The sequence below is a fragment of the Microtus ochrogaster genome, unplaced genomic scaffold (genome assembly GCF_000317375.1).
Source record: "Microtus ochrogaster isolate Prairie Vole_2 unplaced genomic scaffold, MicOch1.0 UNK16, whole genome shotgun sequence".
NCBI lineage: Eukaryota > Metazoa > Chordata > Mammalia > Rodentia > Cricetidae > Microtus > Microtus ochrogaster.
Window position 1 is genome coordinate 3,115,102 of NW_004949114.1, and position 12,995 is coordinate 3,128,096.

At 53.0% G+C, this 12,995-nt stretch overlaps 2 protein-coding genes across 7 annotated transcripts in view; one reads left to right on the forward strand and one right to left on the reverse strand.

Moving 5' to 3' along the window:
- Muc1 (mucin 1, cell surface associated) overlaps positions 1 to 2,583 on the forward strand; it is a 6,125-nt gene extending 3,542 nt beyond the window's left edge. The window contains exons 2-7 of the mRNA XM_026789224.1: positions 9 to 715; positions 815 to 867; positions 968 to 1,101; positions 1,207 to 1,328; positions 1,404 to 1,553; positions 2,411 to 2,583. Coding sequence (XP_026645025.1) covers positions 9 to 715; positions 815 to 867; positions 968 to 1,101; positions 1,207 to 1,328; positions 1,404 to 1,553; positions 2,411 to 2,485 — 1,241 coding nt within the window. The 3' untranslated portion in view covers positions 2,486 to 2,583. The remainder of the gene's footprint in view (positions 1 to 8; positions 716 to 814; positions 868 to 967; positions 1,102 to 1,206; positions 1,329 to 1,403; positions 1,554 to 2,410) is intronic.
- A 924-nt stretch (positions 2,584 to 3,507) lies between these two features.
- The window catches only part of Trim46 (tripartite motif containing 46), a 12,707-nt gene continuing 3,219 nt past the window's right edge, over positions 3,508 to 12,995 (reverse strand). For 4 of the 6 annotated variants that reach the window (XM_013353806.2, XM_026789265.1, XM_013353807.2 and 1 more), the window contains exons 4-10: positions 12,120 to 12,263; positions 11,915 to 12,010; positions 8,338 to 8,591; positions 7,956 to 8,077; positions 6,701 to 7,003; positions 5,610 to 5,907; positions 3,508 to 4,694 (exon numbers count right to left, since the gene is read on the reverse strand). In XM_013353806.2, the coding sequence (XP_013209260.1) occupies positions 4,271 to 4,694; positions 5,610 to 5,907; positions 6,701 to 7,003; positions 7,956 to 8,077; positions 8,338 to 8,591; positions 11,915 to 12,010; positions 12,120 to 12,263 (1,641 nt within the window). In that variant the 3' untranslated portion in view covers positions 3,508 to 4,270. The remainder of the gene's footprint in view (positions 4,695 to 5,609; positions 5,908 to 6,700; positions 7,004 to 7,955; positions 8,078 to 8,337; positions 8,592 to 11,914; positions 12,011 to 12,119; positions 12,264 to 12,995) is intronic. The other 2 variants (XM_005367156.2, XM_013353810.2) reach the window with 1 other exon arrangement.

The window sequence follows — 12,995 nt, forward strand, 5'->3', positions numbered from 1 at the left end:
CTCCACAGTGGACTCGGTCACCACCCCAGGTCACGGTGGTGTCTCTGCCCCAGCCACCAACTCTACGGTGGACTTGGCCAGCATGCCAGTCCAAAGTGGTACCTCTGCTCCAGCCACTAACTCTACAATGGACTCAGCTACCACTCCAGTCCACACCAGTTTCTCCATCCAAACCACGATGGCTATATCAGGCTCAGCCAACACTCTAATCCACAATGGCTCTTCGGTTCCAACTACCAGCCCTGCATTGGGCTCAGCCACCAGTCCAGCCCACAGTAGTGCCTCATCTATGACTAATAGCTCCGAATCAGACTTGGCCACCACTCCAGTCTCTACTACCAAGGCTACTTTAGGCTCTACCATCACCCCAGTCCACAATGGCTCCTTGGTGCCAACTACCAGCTCAGCTACCACTCCAATCCGAAATAACAGTTCTACAATGGCTGCTACAACTCCAGCTGGCAATGGTACTCAATCTCCAGCCCCAAGCCAGCACCCTGTTACTCCCATCACCCTCGCCATCTCCGGCAACAGCACAGTCCCCCTTAGCACAGTACTTTCCCTGGCCTTCTCCAGGAACACTTCGCCCCAAGTGTCGCTTGAGGTGTCTCTCTTCCTCTTGTCCTTTCATATTGGGAACCACCAGTTTAATTCCTCGCTGGAAGACCCCAGCTCCAGCTACTACAGAGCACTGAAGCGGAATGTTTCTGAACTGGTGGGTACTAGCCCGGCCTCTGCCCTGCTCTTCTGAAGCAGCGCTGCAGGGCTGCTTGGACCCGTTGCATCAAATTTGAGCCCTCTCTTCTTATCCCAGTTTCTGCAGATTTTTAACGAAGATTTTCTGGGGATCTCTACTATCAAGTTCAGGTACAGTGTGGATACGACTCTGGGTGGGGTGGACACCTGACTTTGTGATGTGGGGGATAAGCGGATCCCCGTGGCTGAACCGCCCGTTTCCTGTGACCAGGTCAGGCTCCGTGGTGGTGGACTCGACTCTGATTTTCCGGGGGGGTGCTGCCAGTGCCTCTGAGGTGAAGTCGCGGCTTTCACAGCATGCAAAGGAGGCGGAAGACTATAATTTGGCTATCTCCGAAGTCACTGGTAGGGCAACATCTCCAGCTCTCTGGCACCTGTGCACTTTCGGTGCTAGCCGGGGAAGGTCCGCCTCCTTTGGGGGACTTCCCCGACCACTGTTCTTCCTTTCAGTGGATGAGATGCAGTTCCCTTCCTCTACCCAGTCCTGGCCAGGCGTGCCAGGCTGGGGCATTGCCCTGCTGGTGCTGGTCTGTGTTTTGGTTGCTTTGGCCATCATCTTTCTCCTTGCACTGGTAAGTCTCAGGCCTTCACCCTTGTGCCCCGGTAAATGAGACCCCATGGGCCAGCATAACCTCTTGTTTCCCCAGGCAGTGTGTCAGTGCCGCCGAAAGAACTATGGGCAGCTGGACATCTTTCCAACCCAGGACACCTACCATCCTATGAATGAATATCCCACCTACCACACTCACGGGCGCTATGTGCCCCCTGGCAGCACCAAACGTAGCCCCTATGAGGAGGTAAATCTGTGTTCCACTGTTTGGGGCAGGGGCCCTGGCTTGGTGAGGGTTTTCTGGAGACCCAAGGTGCTTTAGAGAGCTGAGCAGTGGAGAGCCTGGCAAGGTGGGGAATGAAGGTGCAGTTCTGAGGACCAGGCCTTAGAGACTACAGAAGAAAGGAAGGAACGGCCCTAAAAACCCTTCACCTCTGACTGAACTCTGAACTGTAACAGAGTGCTCATTAGGATGCCCAAGGTGAAGTGAGGGGGTACTGTGCCCAGGGAACCCTGCCTGAAGGAGTGAGCATTCCTGTCTCACGCACCTCTAGGGGCAGGGGAATAGATATGGAACTCAGGAGGAACAGAAGCTTCCTCCAGTGAGAGCAGTGTGCCCAGAGGGTTCTTGTGAGTTTTAGGAAAGCAAAGGCCTTTCCCTCTTTCCTCACCCAGTCTCTCTGTAGATCTAGTAAATCATTACTGTGGCCACCTGAGACCAAAAGGCCAGTGGGTGGGAAGGGACAAGAGCTTCCTTTTCTTGCCCCATTTTCCTCCTCCTAGGGATCTCTCTACACACACAGCACACACACACACACACACACACACACACACACACACACACACACACACACACACAGCCTGTTGGGCCAGAGGATCAAAAAATAAGAGGAAAAAGGACAGGAAGGAGGGGCCTACGAGAGGGCTGGGGACTTACAGCCAGGGGAGGGAGGGGGCAGTGGAGGAGTTGGGTGTTTACAGTCACCTGGCTGCTCTGAGGCCAGCAGGTGCACACTCTGCATTAACTCCTTGAGAGCTTGCCAGGCCCATAGCCTGGGGTGCTATCGGGGTTCTTTCACCTGAATTTATTTTCCCTCCGCTCAGGTTTCTGCAGGTAATGGCGGTAGCAACCTATCGTACACCAACCCAGCAGTGTCAACCACTTCTGCCAACTTGTAGGGGATCTGTCACCACCTCAGGGGGCAGCGGTGGCAGTCTGCCCCCTCAGTTTCCACTGCTAGAGCCCTGCGCTCTGATCTGGGCTGGTGAGCCGGAGTTCTCAGCCATCTGAGCCTGGTGAAGCCCGGCTCTGCCCTGGGGGATGCCCTGGGGCAGGGGTGCAGTGGTGTCTCTCAGAACTGGCCTAGAAAGCCTGGAGATGGGCATGGGAAAGCAGACACAGTGAATAAAAGGGGCCATCCTGTTAGTTATGTCAACCGTGATTCTTCATCAGCAAACTTCCAGACCAAAGGGGGCAGAGCGCGTCTGTGAGGGGCCTCCAGGGATCTGGGGATGAAAATTCCTGAAGGCAAGGAAGCATGGAGGGGCGGGTACCTTTGAAAACATGGGGATATGGGGAAGAGGTGACACTGGGACAAAGGAACCCAGAAATCCCCCCTCTTATGCCTGGCAGCCCTGAAGGAAGAAGGAAATGAAACCAAGGCTGACTCCCCTGCCCCTGACCTGGCCTCAGCCCGCGCCAATGACTCTCTTCTAGGGCCAGCCCATGTCCCTCTCTGGCTGGCATGGTGCCCCTAAGGTAGTTCTATTCTTAGTTGTCCAGGTGTGAAGCAAATCCTTGGGCCACAGATAACAGTGGAAGAGTCAATACAGCCATGATAAGCCAGGGCTGGGACAGATCCGGGTGCTGCTGGCACCAGGCCCTGGCCTTTTGCCATTCCACCCACCGCTGCCTCTGGGTGGGCTCTCTGGCACCCTGGGAACGAGGAAGTGGTTCTAGTTCCCTGACCCCATTGGGCCCAGACACCACACCACGTTCTCAGCCACACCCCCACAGGGTCCATTGCTGTGGTCCAGATGCCCAAGCTGGGTGTGACTCCAGTCATCAGTGTTGTGCCCTCCCAGCGGTGGGTGTCAGCTGGGGCCTGGGTGTCGCGGGAGGCTTGGCACACCTAACTTAGGGACCTTCATCCCTTGGGTGCCATTACCATGCCAACTAGACCGGAAACTCCCAGGAATGGTTACACTCCAGGAAACCAGAAATGCACCTGGTGTCACCATTTATTGTTTCTAAACCACGAGAACGACAGCTGTGGCTCAGCACAGGCCTAGCAACGCCCACTGCAAGGAGGCGGTAGCAGGCACCAGAGGCCTAGCTTGGCCCAACCCAATGGGGACACCAGCCTCAGTTGGGTTCCCAAGGGAGACTTGGCACGTTGGCATGGGTGCAGAATAGGAGAAGCATGCAAGAGGGAGAAGAGGGACAGAAGGGACATGCGGTTGAGGGGTATAGGGACCCAAATAAAATGGTAGGTCCTCCTCCCTCATGGGGAGGCACAAAGCCTGGCTGCCAAGGCTGTGGTTCAGCATCAATGGAGCAGGGAGCTTGGCAAGGCAAAGGGCAGAGCTGTCAATCACACCCACTGTTCCAGGTGCCCTCCCTCCCAATAGCCTCAGGGGCACAGGACAGGGATGGGTCAGGGGCTTTCTATGCTTTAGTTAAGACTCCAAGGGCAGGGCTTGGAGCCTAGGCCAAGAGGTAACACAGAAAGGAGGACATCCAGAGGGAAGGAGGGGAGAGCCCCTCAGTCAAGGGAAGCCCTGGGAAGACATGGCTGGCAAGGTATGGGGCAGACCACACACATAGTTAGGGAAAGTTGGGGGGCAGAAGCTGCTGGGTAAACAACCTGCTGCCTGGACGCTTGGGGAGCAGAGGTCAGGTCTGGATTAGGGGGCTGAAAGGCTCAGTCCAGCTTGGCAAAGCCCCCGATGGTGACTTTCCTCTCAGGCTTGGTGCCCACAGGCTCCTGCAGCTGTACAGCGCCACCACCAATGAAGCAGAAGGCAGGGCACACAGGCCCTGAGCAGTCCAGGGGGCACTCGAGGAGCCCACGGAAGGACACAGCATCCAGGAAGGAAACTCGCCCCTGCTCGTAGTCCAAGCAGATGCCCAGGCGGGGTGGCAGGGGCACTGTGCAGCTGGCTGCTGGGCCATCCCTCCCTGTCAGGCCTGCGTTTGAACTTGCTCCTGAGCCCAGCAGGATCTTGCCCATGCCAATGGTGAGGAAGGCAAAGGGTGGCAACGCCTCCACTGTAGCATCTTCCGCACCGCTGTCGTGCCCGCTGTCCGGGTCGTATCTGTAGGAGTGGGAATCGGGAAGGAGGATGTTGGGAGGTGGAGGAAGGGAATGGGGAAAGGGCCAGGGAGCTGAAATGTTGGAAGGGTGGGATGTTGGGGAACAAGAGGGTGCAGGTATTAAGGTGAACACGTGTGGAGGTGGCAAAAGTCAGAGTGTAAGGCTTGAGGCTTCAGTTTGTGTAAGAAAGGAGAGGAGAGTGCACGAGAAAGGGGTTATGGGAAAGAGAGATGGGTGGTTACTAGAGCACACTGAAGAAACGAGGGGCTTGGCCTGTCAGGGTCAAAGGTGCTGCTGAGGGACATCAGCTGAGGGACACAGTGCTGATAGCACAGTGATTAAGATGTGGTGGGGGGGCAGTGTAGAACTAGGGTCGGGAAGGTGGCGGTGGAAGAGGGATGAGGATGGATTAGTGTCAGGACGCTAGAGGGATACAGGGATGCGGACAACAGAATTCCAAAGGAATTTTAGTTGGGGAGAAGGTATCTTGAAGAAATGGGATGTTGAAGGATGGAGAACTTGGGAAAGAAGGTTCAGGAGGGAAATGTGGGAAGAGGTATTAATGAGGCATGGGAGGGGAGGAGGGCTGCAGAGATAGCTTTAAGGGAACCTTTGAGATGGTGAGAGAGAGGTAGGTTAAGGGTCTTGGAGAGACAGCTTCGCATGGAAATGAAGTGCTACGGGAAAGGACAGGGAGCTTAGATAGGTGGAGCACTGGTCCTGAGTGACAGACGGAAGGAAGACGGAATAGCTCTGCCTTCTATCAACCCATTCTCCAGGTATACACTCTGAAACCCCGCCCTCAAAGACCTTTCTGCTGAGTCCACATCGCTTCCATCCGTAAGCCTCCCAGTCTGGCGTCCTTGCTACTTTCTCTTACCCCTCCCCAGCCCCACCTCAGCAAATCTGTGCTCCCTGTACCACCCTTGCCAACCCCAGCTCCTTTCCCAGGGCTTCATCCCCCATCCCTTGCAGAAGGGCCTGACCTGGGGCTGATCACATCCGGGGCACCCTGGAAGCTTTCCTGAAGCTTGCTCTCCAGCCCGACGCCCACCTTGACCAAGTAGGAGGCAGGGTCTACTGCACAGGCCCAGTAGCTGCGGCCCTGGGTCACAGCCACATCACCCAGGACCACGTCCACACTCAGATGACAGCCTGTGAGCAGCCGCTCGGCAGCCAGCAACAAGGGAAGCCCCGGAATGCTCCGCACCGCTCGCTGGTCCTTGCTGATAGCTAGCCGCTCTCGGCTCGCACCCCAGCGGCCGTCAAGGAAGAAGTGCAGGACTAGAATCAGGAGGAGGTTAAGACAGAAGGAAGGGTTTCAGGCACACACACTGGCACTGGGGATCATGGGTGTCAGCACAAACACTGGGAACATGGTGTCAAGAGATTCAGTCACCAGGAACTGGAAGGGGCCCAAAGAATGGGCATGGGGAATTGAAATAGGGACATAGGGAAGAAAGTGGGACCCCAAATAGGCATGGGGCCCCAGCTTCAGAGATGACTAGCGGGCGGGTCTCTAGCTGACTCCGTGTCTCTGCAGCCCATCTTCCACACTGGCCTTGTGCACCATCTCCAGCCTTCCTGTTCCACTGACCGTGACTTCCCGCTCATGCTGTGCCCTCATACACTCATACCTGAGCCCTATACCCAACCTCATCTCTTCTGACCTTTTCCCAAGTGGTGAGCACACTCGGCAAGCCACCTCGCTAACAGGGACTGAGCCTTTACTGTGAGTCAGGGCTAAGTCTGTACATGTGTTGTCTATAATGTGTTAATTATCAAACCACTCTATTAAGTATTATTATTACCTCTGTAGAAGAAGACTCTGAAGTTCAGAGAAGGAAAAAAACTTGTGGCTAAGGACACACAGTTGTCAAGGGTGGGTTTTGAACCAGGGCAGTTTAGCTCCAGAGGAAATGAGTTTAACCCACAAATTAAATTGTACAAATCATATAAATCAAATTGTATTCAACTGTTCTTCCTGTGCCCATTGGGAACCAGCTAAGTACCTGGGCCATTCTGTGCCCTCTGCACGAACACCTTCACCAATGAAGCTATGCGTCTGTCTACTCACCAGGGGCTGGAGGCGTGTGCAGATGTACGTCCTCACTGTACTCCCCATAGCCAGCCTTGTTGCAGCCACGGACACGCAGCACATACACAGAGCCTGTGTCAGGGTTCTCAAGAAGGGCACTGGTGCCCCTCACCTCCTCCCGACGCTGCCAGCGTGTAGGGCCTGGCTGGGCGGGGACATCCGTACGCCGGAATTCAATGGTGTAATGCCAGGCAGGTGGTGAGTGGGGGGGCAGCCGCCAGCACAGGAAGATTTGGTCGTAGGCGAAGGTTCGCTGGGTGTCAATGACAGGAGCCTCAGGCACTGTGGGAAGAGACAACAGGGGTCAGTCAGGGTCTGGCCGCTGGCCTGGCACAGAGAAAGGGGCAGGCGGGAAAGAGGAAGCAGCGGGAGCCGGGGGGGTGAGTGTAGATGAGGGAGCTGGAGGAAGAAACCTGGGTGGGCAAGACAGGGCCCAAAGGGGAAAGAAGTGGGCAAGTGCTGGGCAGAAGCAGGAGCCCAAACTCTGGTCTAAGTCTGCCACTACCCTCTTTCCCTCTCTGGGCCTCAGCTTTCTCCTCACTCAAATGACAGCATCAGACCAATTGCGTTCTGAGGGCCCTTACAAGCGTAGGTTCTCTGAGTTAGGAGAAGCCCCAGAACGAGGCAGGAAAGGCTACTGGAACCCAGGCAAGAGAGCCCTGAGCAGGAAGGGATGCGAAAGGGTGGGGGGGTGGGTAACAGGGTTAGCAAGACAGAAAACAGAAAGGGAGCAGAGGAGAGTAAGCCAGACAGTGAATGTGGGTCAAGAGGAAGAGAAGGAAAGTCCAGAGGGCAAGGGCCAAAATAAGGAGAGGTCAGGAGGACCAGGATTATGCAATAGCCTAAAGAAGGTAGAAGAGACAGGGAAGTGGGAAGACCAAGAATTCGGAGTACACTGGGACAGAAGGAAGCAATATGTGGGTGGCCAAGCTGTGTGGGAGCGCGGGGAGGGAGTAGGGAGGGGGCCCGGCGGGTAGCAGGGCCCCCAGGGCAGGGCTGCTGACTTGCCTGGGGTGTTCCGGAGCACAGTCCGCCGTGGCCACAGCCTACAAAGAGAGAGGGAGAAGCAGCGCTGAGCGCGGTAGGATGGTGTGGCGGGGTTGGCTGGGTGGGAGTGGCTGGCCAGGCCAGGCAGGAGGCCAGGAGGTCCCTGGTGGGCACTGCCCCCCCGGTCCGCTGCTGGGGGGAAAGGGAAGAAGGCTCTGGTTGGACATGGGCCTGGCTAGCTCCTTACCTCTCAGGAAGTTAAGCTCCGTCAGCAGCTTCATCTCACGCCCCACATCCAGCTGACAATGGCGGAAGGAGGAGCTGGCAGCTGGCCGGAACGTCTGTAGGGCCTCAGTAGCTCGGGCAATCCTAGAATGGGACAGACAAGGGTCAGGCACGGCCAGGCGGGCAGCAACCCCTCCTCAGGACACTGCCCTGCCTACCCTAGAGCCTTGCTCTCTGCTTCAGGTCTCCACCTCACTCCTCAGAAGACACTAGCATCAGTCTGACCACATGAAAATTCCTGGGGCTCTGGCTCTCCACCTATAATCACTGTTGTCCTAGGCACTAGCTACACCCTGATGCCCACCTCCCTGCAGCCTGCACCCTTGGACCACGTCCCTCAGTACCTGTTATGCAGCTGTTTGGCTGCTTGCACAAAGCAAGGCTGATCTGTTTCCTTAAGGACTTCCTGGGCATAACCCACCAAACCCGAGCCATCCAGCAGGCTCTGATGTTCGTGCATCTGGGCGCTGAGCCGTGATAACCGTTCTTGCTGGCACTCTTCGATGGCCTGCAGCAGAGAGGCCCGCTTCTCTTCCAGCACGGCCCCCAGTCCCCGAACCAGCTGTGACACCTCCTCCTTCGCCTGCTGACCACTCACCTGTCCAAGGAGCAACACCCAAGGGATGAGTGACCGAACTGTCTTCTTGGAGACAGCAGCGCTTGGACCTAAGACGCCATACCATACTATCCTAGGGAATCTGGGCAAATTTAACCCAGCCATCTCAATTGGGCCAGGGTCACGGCAAGGCACCTACGCCGCAGGTGTGGTCACTCCCTGATCATCTGTGCTGACTTTCCCTAGTGCTATACCATAGTTGTAGGCGAGAGGAGAGAGAGGCCCCTTCTATTTCCTAGATTTTTGGTTTGATCTAAGAAACCAAACTAACACGGGAGAAAAGTACAAAAGTCATATTAATTCGATACCTAGTTGATCTTTTAAAATGCATTTTTATTATTTTATGTGTACAGGTGTTTGCCTGTATGTATGTATGTATGTACACAAGTGTGTGTCTGGTACCTGTGAAGACCAGAAGAGGGCATCAGATACTACAGAACAGAACCACAGACAGTTGTGAGCCACCAAGAAAGGGTTCTCTGGGAGAACAGCCAGTGCTCATAGCTACTGAACCATCTCTCCAGCCTTTTCTTGGGGATCTCTATAAGAGACAGGGTTTCACATAACCCAGGATGGCCTTGAACTTGCTGTGTAGAGAGAGATCCCTCTACTTCAGTTTCTCAGTCCTGGGATCACTGGGATCATTGTGACCAGTTTAATTAAAAAAAAAAAAAAAGGATAATTAAGGCCTGCTGGTGGTGATGGTGCATGTCTTTAATACCAGTACTTAGGAGGCAGAGTCAGGAGGATCTCTGAGTCTGAGGCCAGCCTGGGCTAAAGAGCGAGTTTCAGAACAGCCAGAGCTACACAGAAAAAAAAAAACCTGTCTTGAAAAATTAAAATAATAATAATAATTCAGGTGCTGGAGAGATGACTCAGTGGTTAATAGCAAATATTGTTCCTTCAGAGGACCCAAGTTCAATTCCTAGAATCTATGTAAGATAGCTGAGCCACCTTCAACTACAGCTCCAAGAGACTCCATGGGCACCCCACACACATGGCAGACACAGAGACACGGATCCATGAAACATGATTAAAATTTTTTAAAAATTTTGAAAAGAATAATGGTTACATTTTTCTAAAAAGATTTATTTATTTTATATACAATGATCCTCCAGCATGTACACCTCTATGCCAGGAGAGGACACAAGACCTCATTACAGAGGGTTATGAGCCACCATGTGGTTGCTGGGAATTGAACTCAGGACCTCTGAAAGAACAGCCAGTGTTCTTAACCTCTGAGCCATCTCTCCAGCCCCTAATGGTTACATTTTTTTTTTTTTTTTTAGTTTTTAGTTTTTCGAGACAGGGTTTCTCTGTAGCTTTGGAGCCTGTCCCAGAACTAGCTCTTGTAGACCAGGCTGGCCTCGAACTTCCAGAAATCTGCCTGCCTCTGCCTCCCAAGTGCTGGGATTAAAGGCCACTACCGCCCGGCAAGAAAAGCCTTATCATTTTCTTTTTTTTTTTTTTTTTTGATTTTTCGAGACAGGGTTTCTCCGTAGCTTTTGGTTCCTGTCCTGGAACTAGCTCTTGTAGACCAGGCTGGCCTCGAACTCACAGAGATCCACCTGCCTCTACCTCCCGAGTGCTGGGATTAAAGGCGTGCGCCACCACCGCCCAGCCCTAATGGTTACATTTTTAATTTAAATAATTTCTTTAATTTTTTTTTTTTCGAGACAGGGTTTCTCTGTAGCTTTGGAGTCTGTCCTGGAACTAGCTCTTGTAGACCAGGCTGACCTCGAACTCACAGAGATCCACCTGCCTCTGCCTCCTGAGTGCTGGGATTAAAGGTGTGTGTCACCACCGCCCGGCAAATTAATTTAAATTTAATTTTGCCAGTTTTGTGTTTTATTGTTGTGGTGATTTGGGGCCTTGACCATATATTAATGCAGCAGGTATACACAGTCTTTCAACACATTTTTTATAGCTGGGCGGTGGTGGCGCACGCCTTTAATCCCAGCACTTGGGAGGCAGAGGCAGGCGGATCTCTGTGAGTTCGAGACCAGAGTGGTCTACAAGAGCTAGTTCCAGGACAGGCTCCAAAACCACAGAGAAACCTTGTCTCGAAAAACCAAAACAAAAAACAAAAAAAAAAAAACCACCACATTTTTTATAAACCATCTTGATTTCAGTTATCCATGTATGTGCCTGTGTGTGTTTGTGAGCACCACGCATGTGCAGCAGCCCTGAAGGAGCCGGAGGTCAGGTGACCATGAGCTGCCGTGTAGGTGCTGGGACTGAGCTGGGCTCCTCTGCAAGGACAGTAAGTGTCTCACCCGCTGGGTCATCTCTCCAGCCCCTTTGCCCTTTGTGATGGAGATGTGTGCTCACCACTGAGCCTCACTGTCAACGCTAGAGCGCTGCACTTGGGAAGAAGAGATGTGATAAATGAGTGAGTACCTGGGCTGACTTAGCCATGTTGCTAAGAGGCCAAGAGGGAAAGCCCAAAAACTAGGGGAAAGTAAGAGCTGCTTTAAATAGTTGGTTATTTGGGTACATTGAAGCCTCAACACCAGTGTCTGGCGAACAAGATCGTTTGGCTCTAGTGAGTCAAGGAGAGCCTTCTCCGGAGAACCCTTCTGTCTTGATGCATGTCAGAAAATACAGCAAAGGGCCCTGTCTGAGCTCCTCTAGGGACTGTAGCTTGTGGTCTTCGTTACACTAACTGGCCATATTTTGCCTTAGCTCTTTCATAGTCTTAATCTCTCTCTTTTCTTTCTTTTTTTCTTTTGAAACAGTGTTTCCCAATAGCTTTGGAGCCAGTCCTGGAACTTACTCTGTAGACCAGGCTGCCCTCGAACTCACAGAGATCCGCCTGCCTCTGCCTCCTGAGTGCTGGGATGAAAAGCATGCACCACCACTGCCTGGCTATAATTAATTAATTAATCTCTTAATGTCTCACCCAAAGAAGAAAGGCCATGTTTGCTGTAATGTCCACTTTTGGATTACACTAGCTATGGCGCACTGGTGGCTATGCCATCATTATCATCCATTCCCACCTCAGCTAACTCAGACAACCTTGCAGAAGCTGTTTGTGTCTCGCCTGACCCCTAGTTGTAGGGTTGTATCCATGCTAGGCTGAACCGAGGTGCATCTGAGCTTCTTAGCCCCCAGCTGTGGCACTCCTACCCCTATTGCAGCCCTAGCTACAGCCTAAGCTGGGCACTGGTATGCTTGCCAATGAAGTTTAACCAGAGCCTCCACCCACACACATCTTCCTCCTGCGGGCTCTGAACTGGCAGCAAGGCAAGGGGGGCATGCCCATCCAAGCAGGATCCGAGGCCCACATCCATGCCTTTCCTCACCTCAGTATGCCTGATGGTCTCTTCCAGCTCACAGATCTGGGTCTGTACTGTGTCCTGGTTTCCCAAGATGTATGCCAGGCTCTTTGTCAGCTTATCCTAAGGGCAAAGAAGGAGGTGGGCGTCATCCTGACTCTGCAGAGGCAAGTAATTAGGAGGGGTGTGCTGGTGTGTGTGAGCCTGGGCCTGAGTAAGCAGGGGTCTTTACCTTGAGGGCCTGGTAGGCACTGAGCACTGGAGTGATCTTGTGTCCACTGTGGGTGCGCCGTACCCTGCAGAGTTGACACACCAGTCGTTGGCATGTCTTACAGTAGTGAGTCACCTCTTCCTTGTGGTCTGGACACATCAGACCCTAGAGGTACAAAAGACAGTGAAACAGACAGCGGCGTCTGTGAGCGTGCTGACCTACCAGCAATTGGCTACCCTTCTCCAGCCTTGATGGGATGGAAATAGCGGTGGTGCTCCCTAGTGCCACCTGGTGGTGGATACTGGCATTAAAACACTTCTGAACTGTCCAATGTCCCCTTCACTGGCACCCTCTCCCCTCATCTACTTCCCACCGATATGTATGCAGTAATAACAACAATGATGATAATTAATATAACCCTGTAGTTCATCTTTGTTCACAGCTGTACCCGTGAATATGAATATGCATCCTGCATATAAACAACTTTTTGTTGTTTTTTCAAGACAGGGTTTTTCCTGTGTAACAGTCCTGGCTATCCTGGAATTCTATTGTAGACCAAGCTGGTCACAGAGATCTGCCTGCCCCTGCTTCTCGAGTGCTGGGACTAAAGATATGTGCCACCATTGCCTGGCTACACACAACTTTTTTTGAGATAGAGTTTTCCTGTGTAGCCCAGGCTGACTTTCAACTTCCAAGTCTCTTGATTTAACCTTCCAAGTGCTGGAAACTCAGGCGTGTGCTGCCATGGTTGGCCAGATAACACTTTTTTTTTTTTAATATTTATTTATTATGTATACAATATTCTGTCTGTGTGTTTGCCTGCAGGCCAGAAGAGGGCACCAGACCCCATTACAGATGGTTGTGAGCCACCATGTGGTTGCTGGGAATTGAACTCAG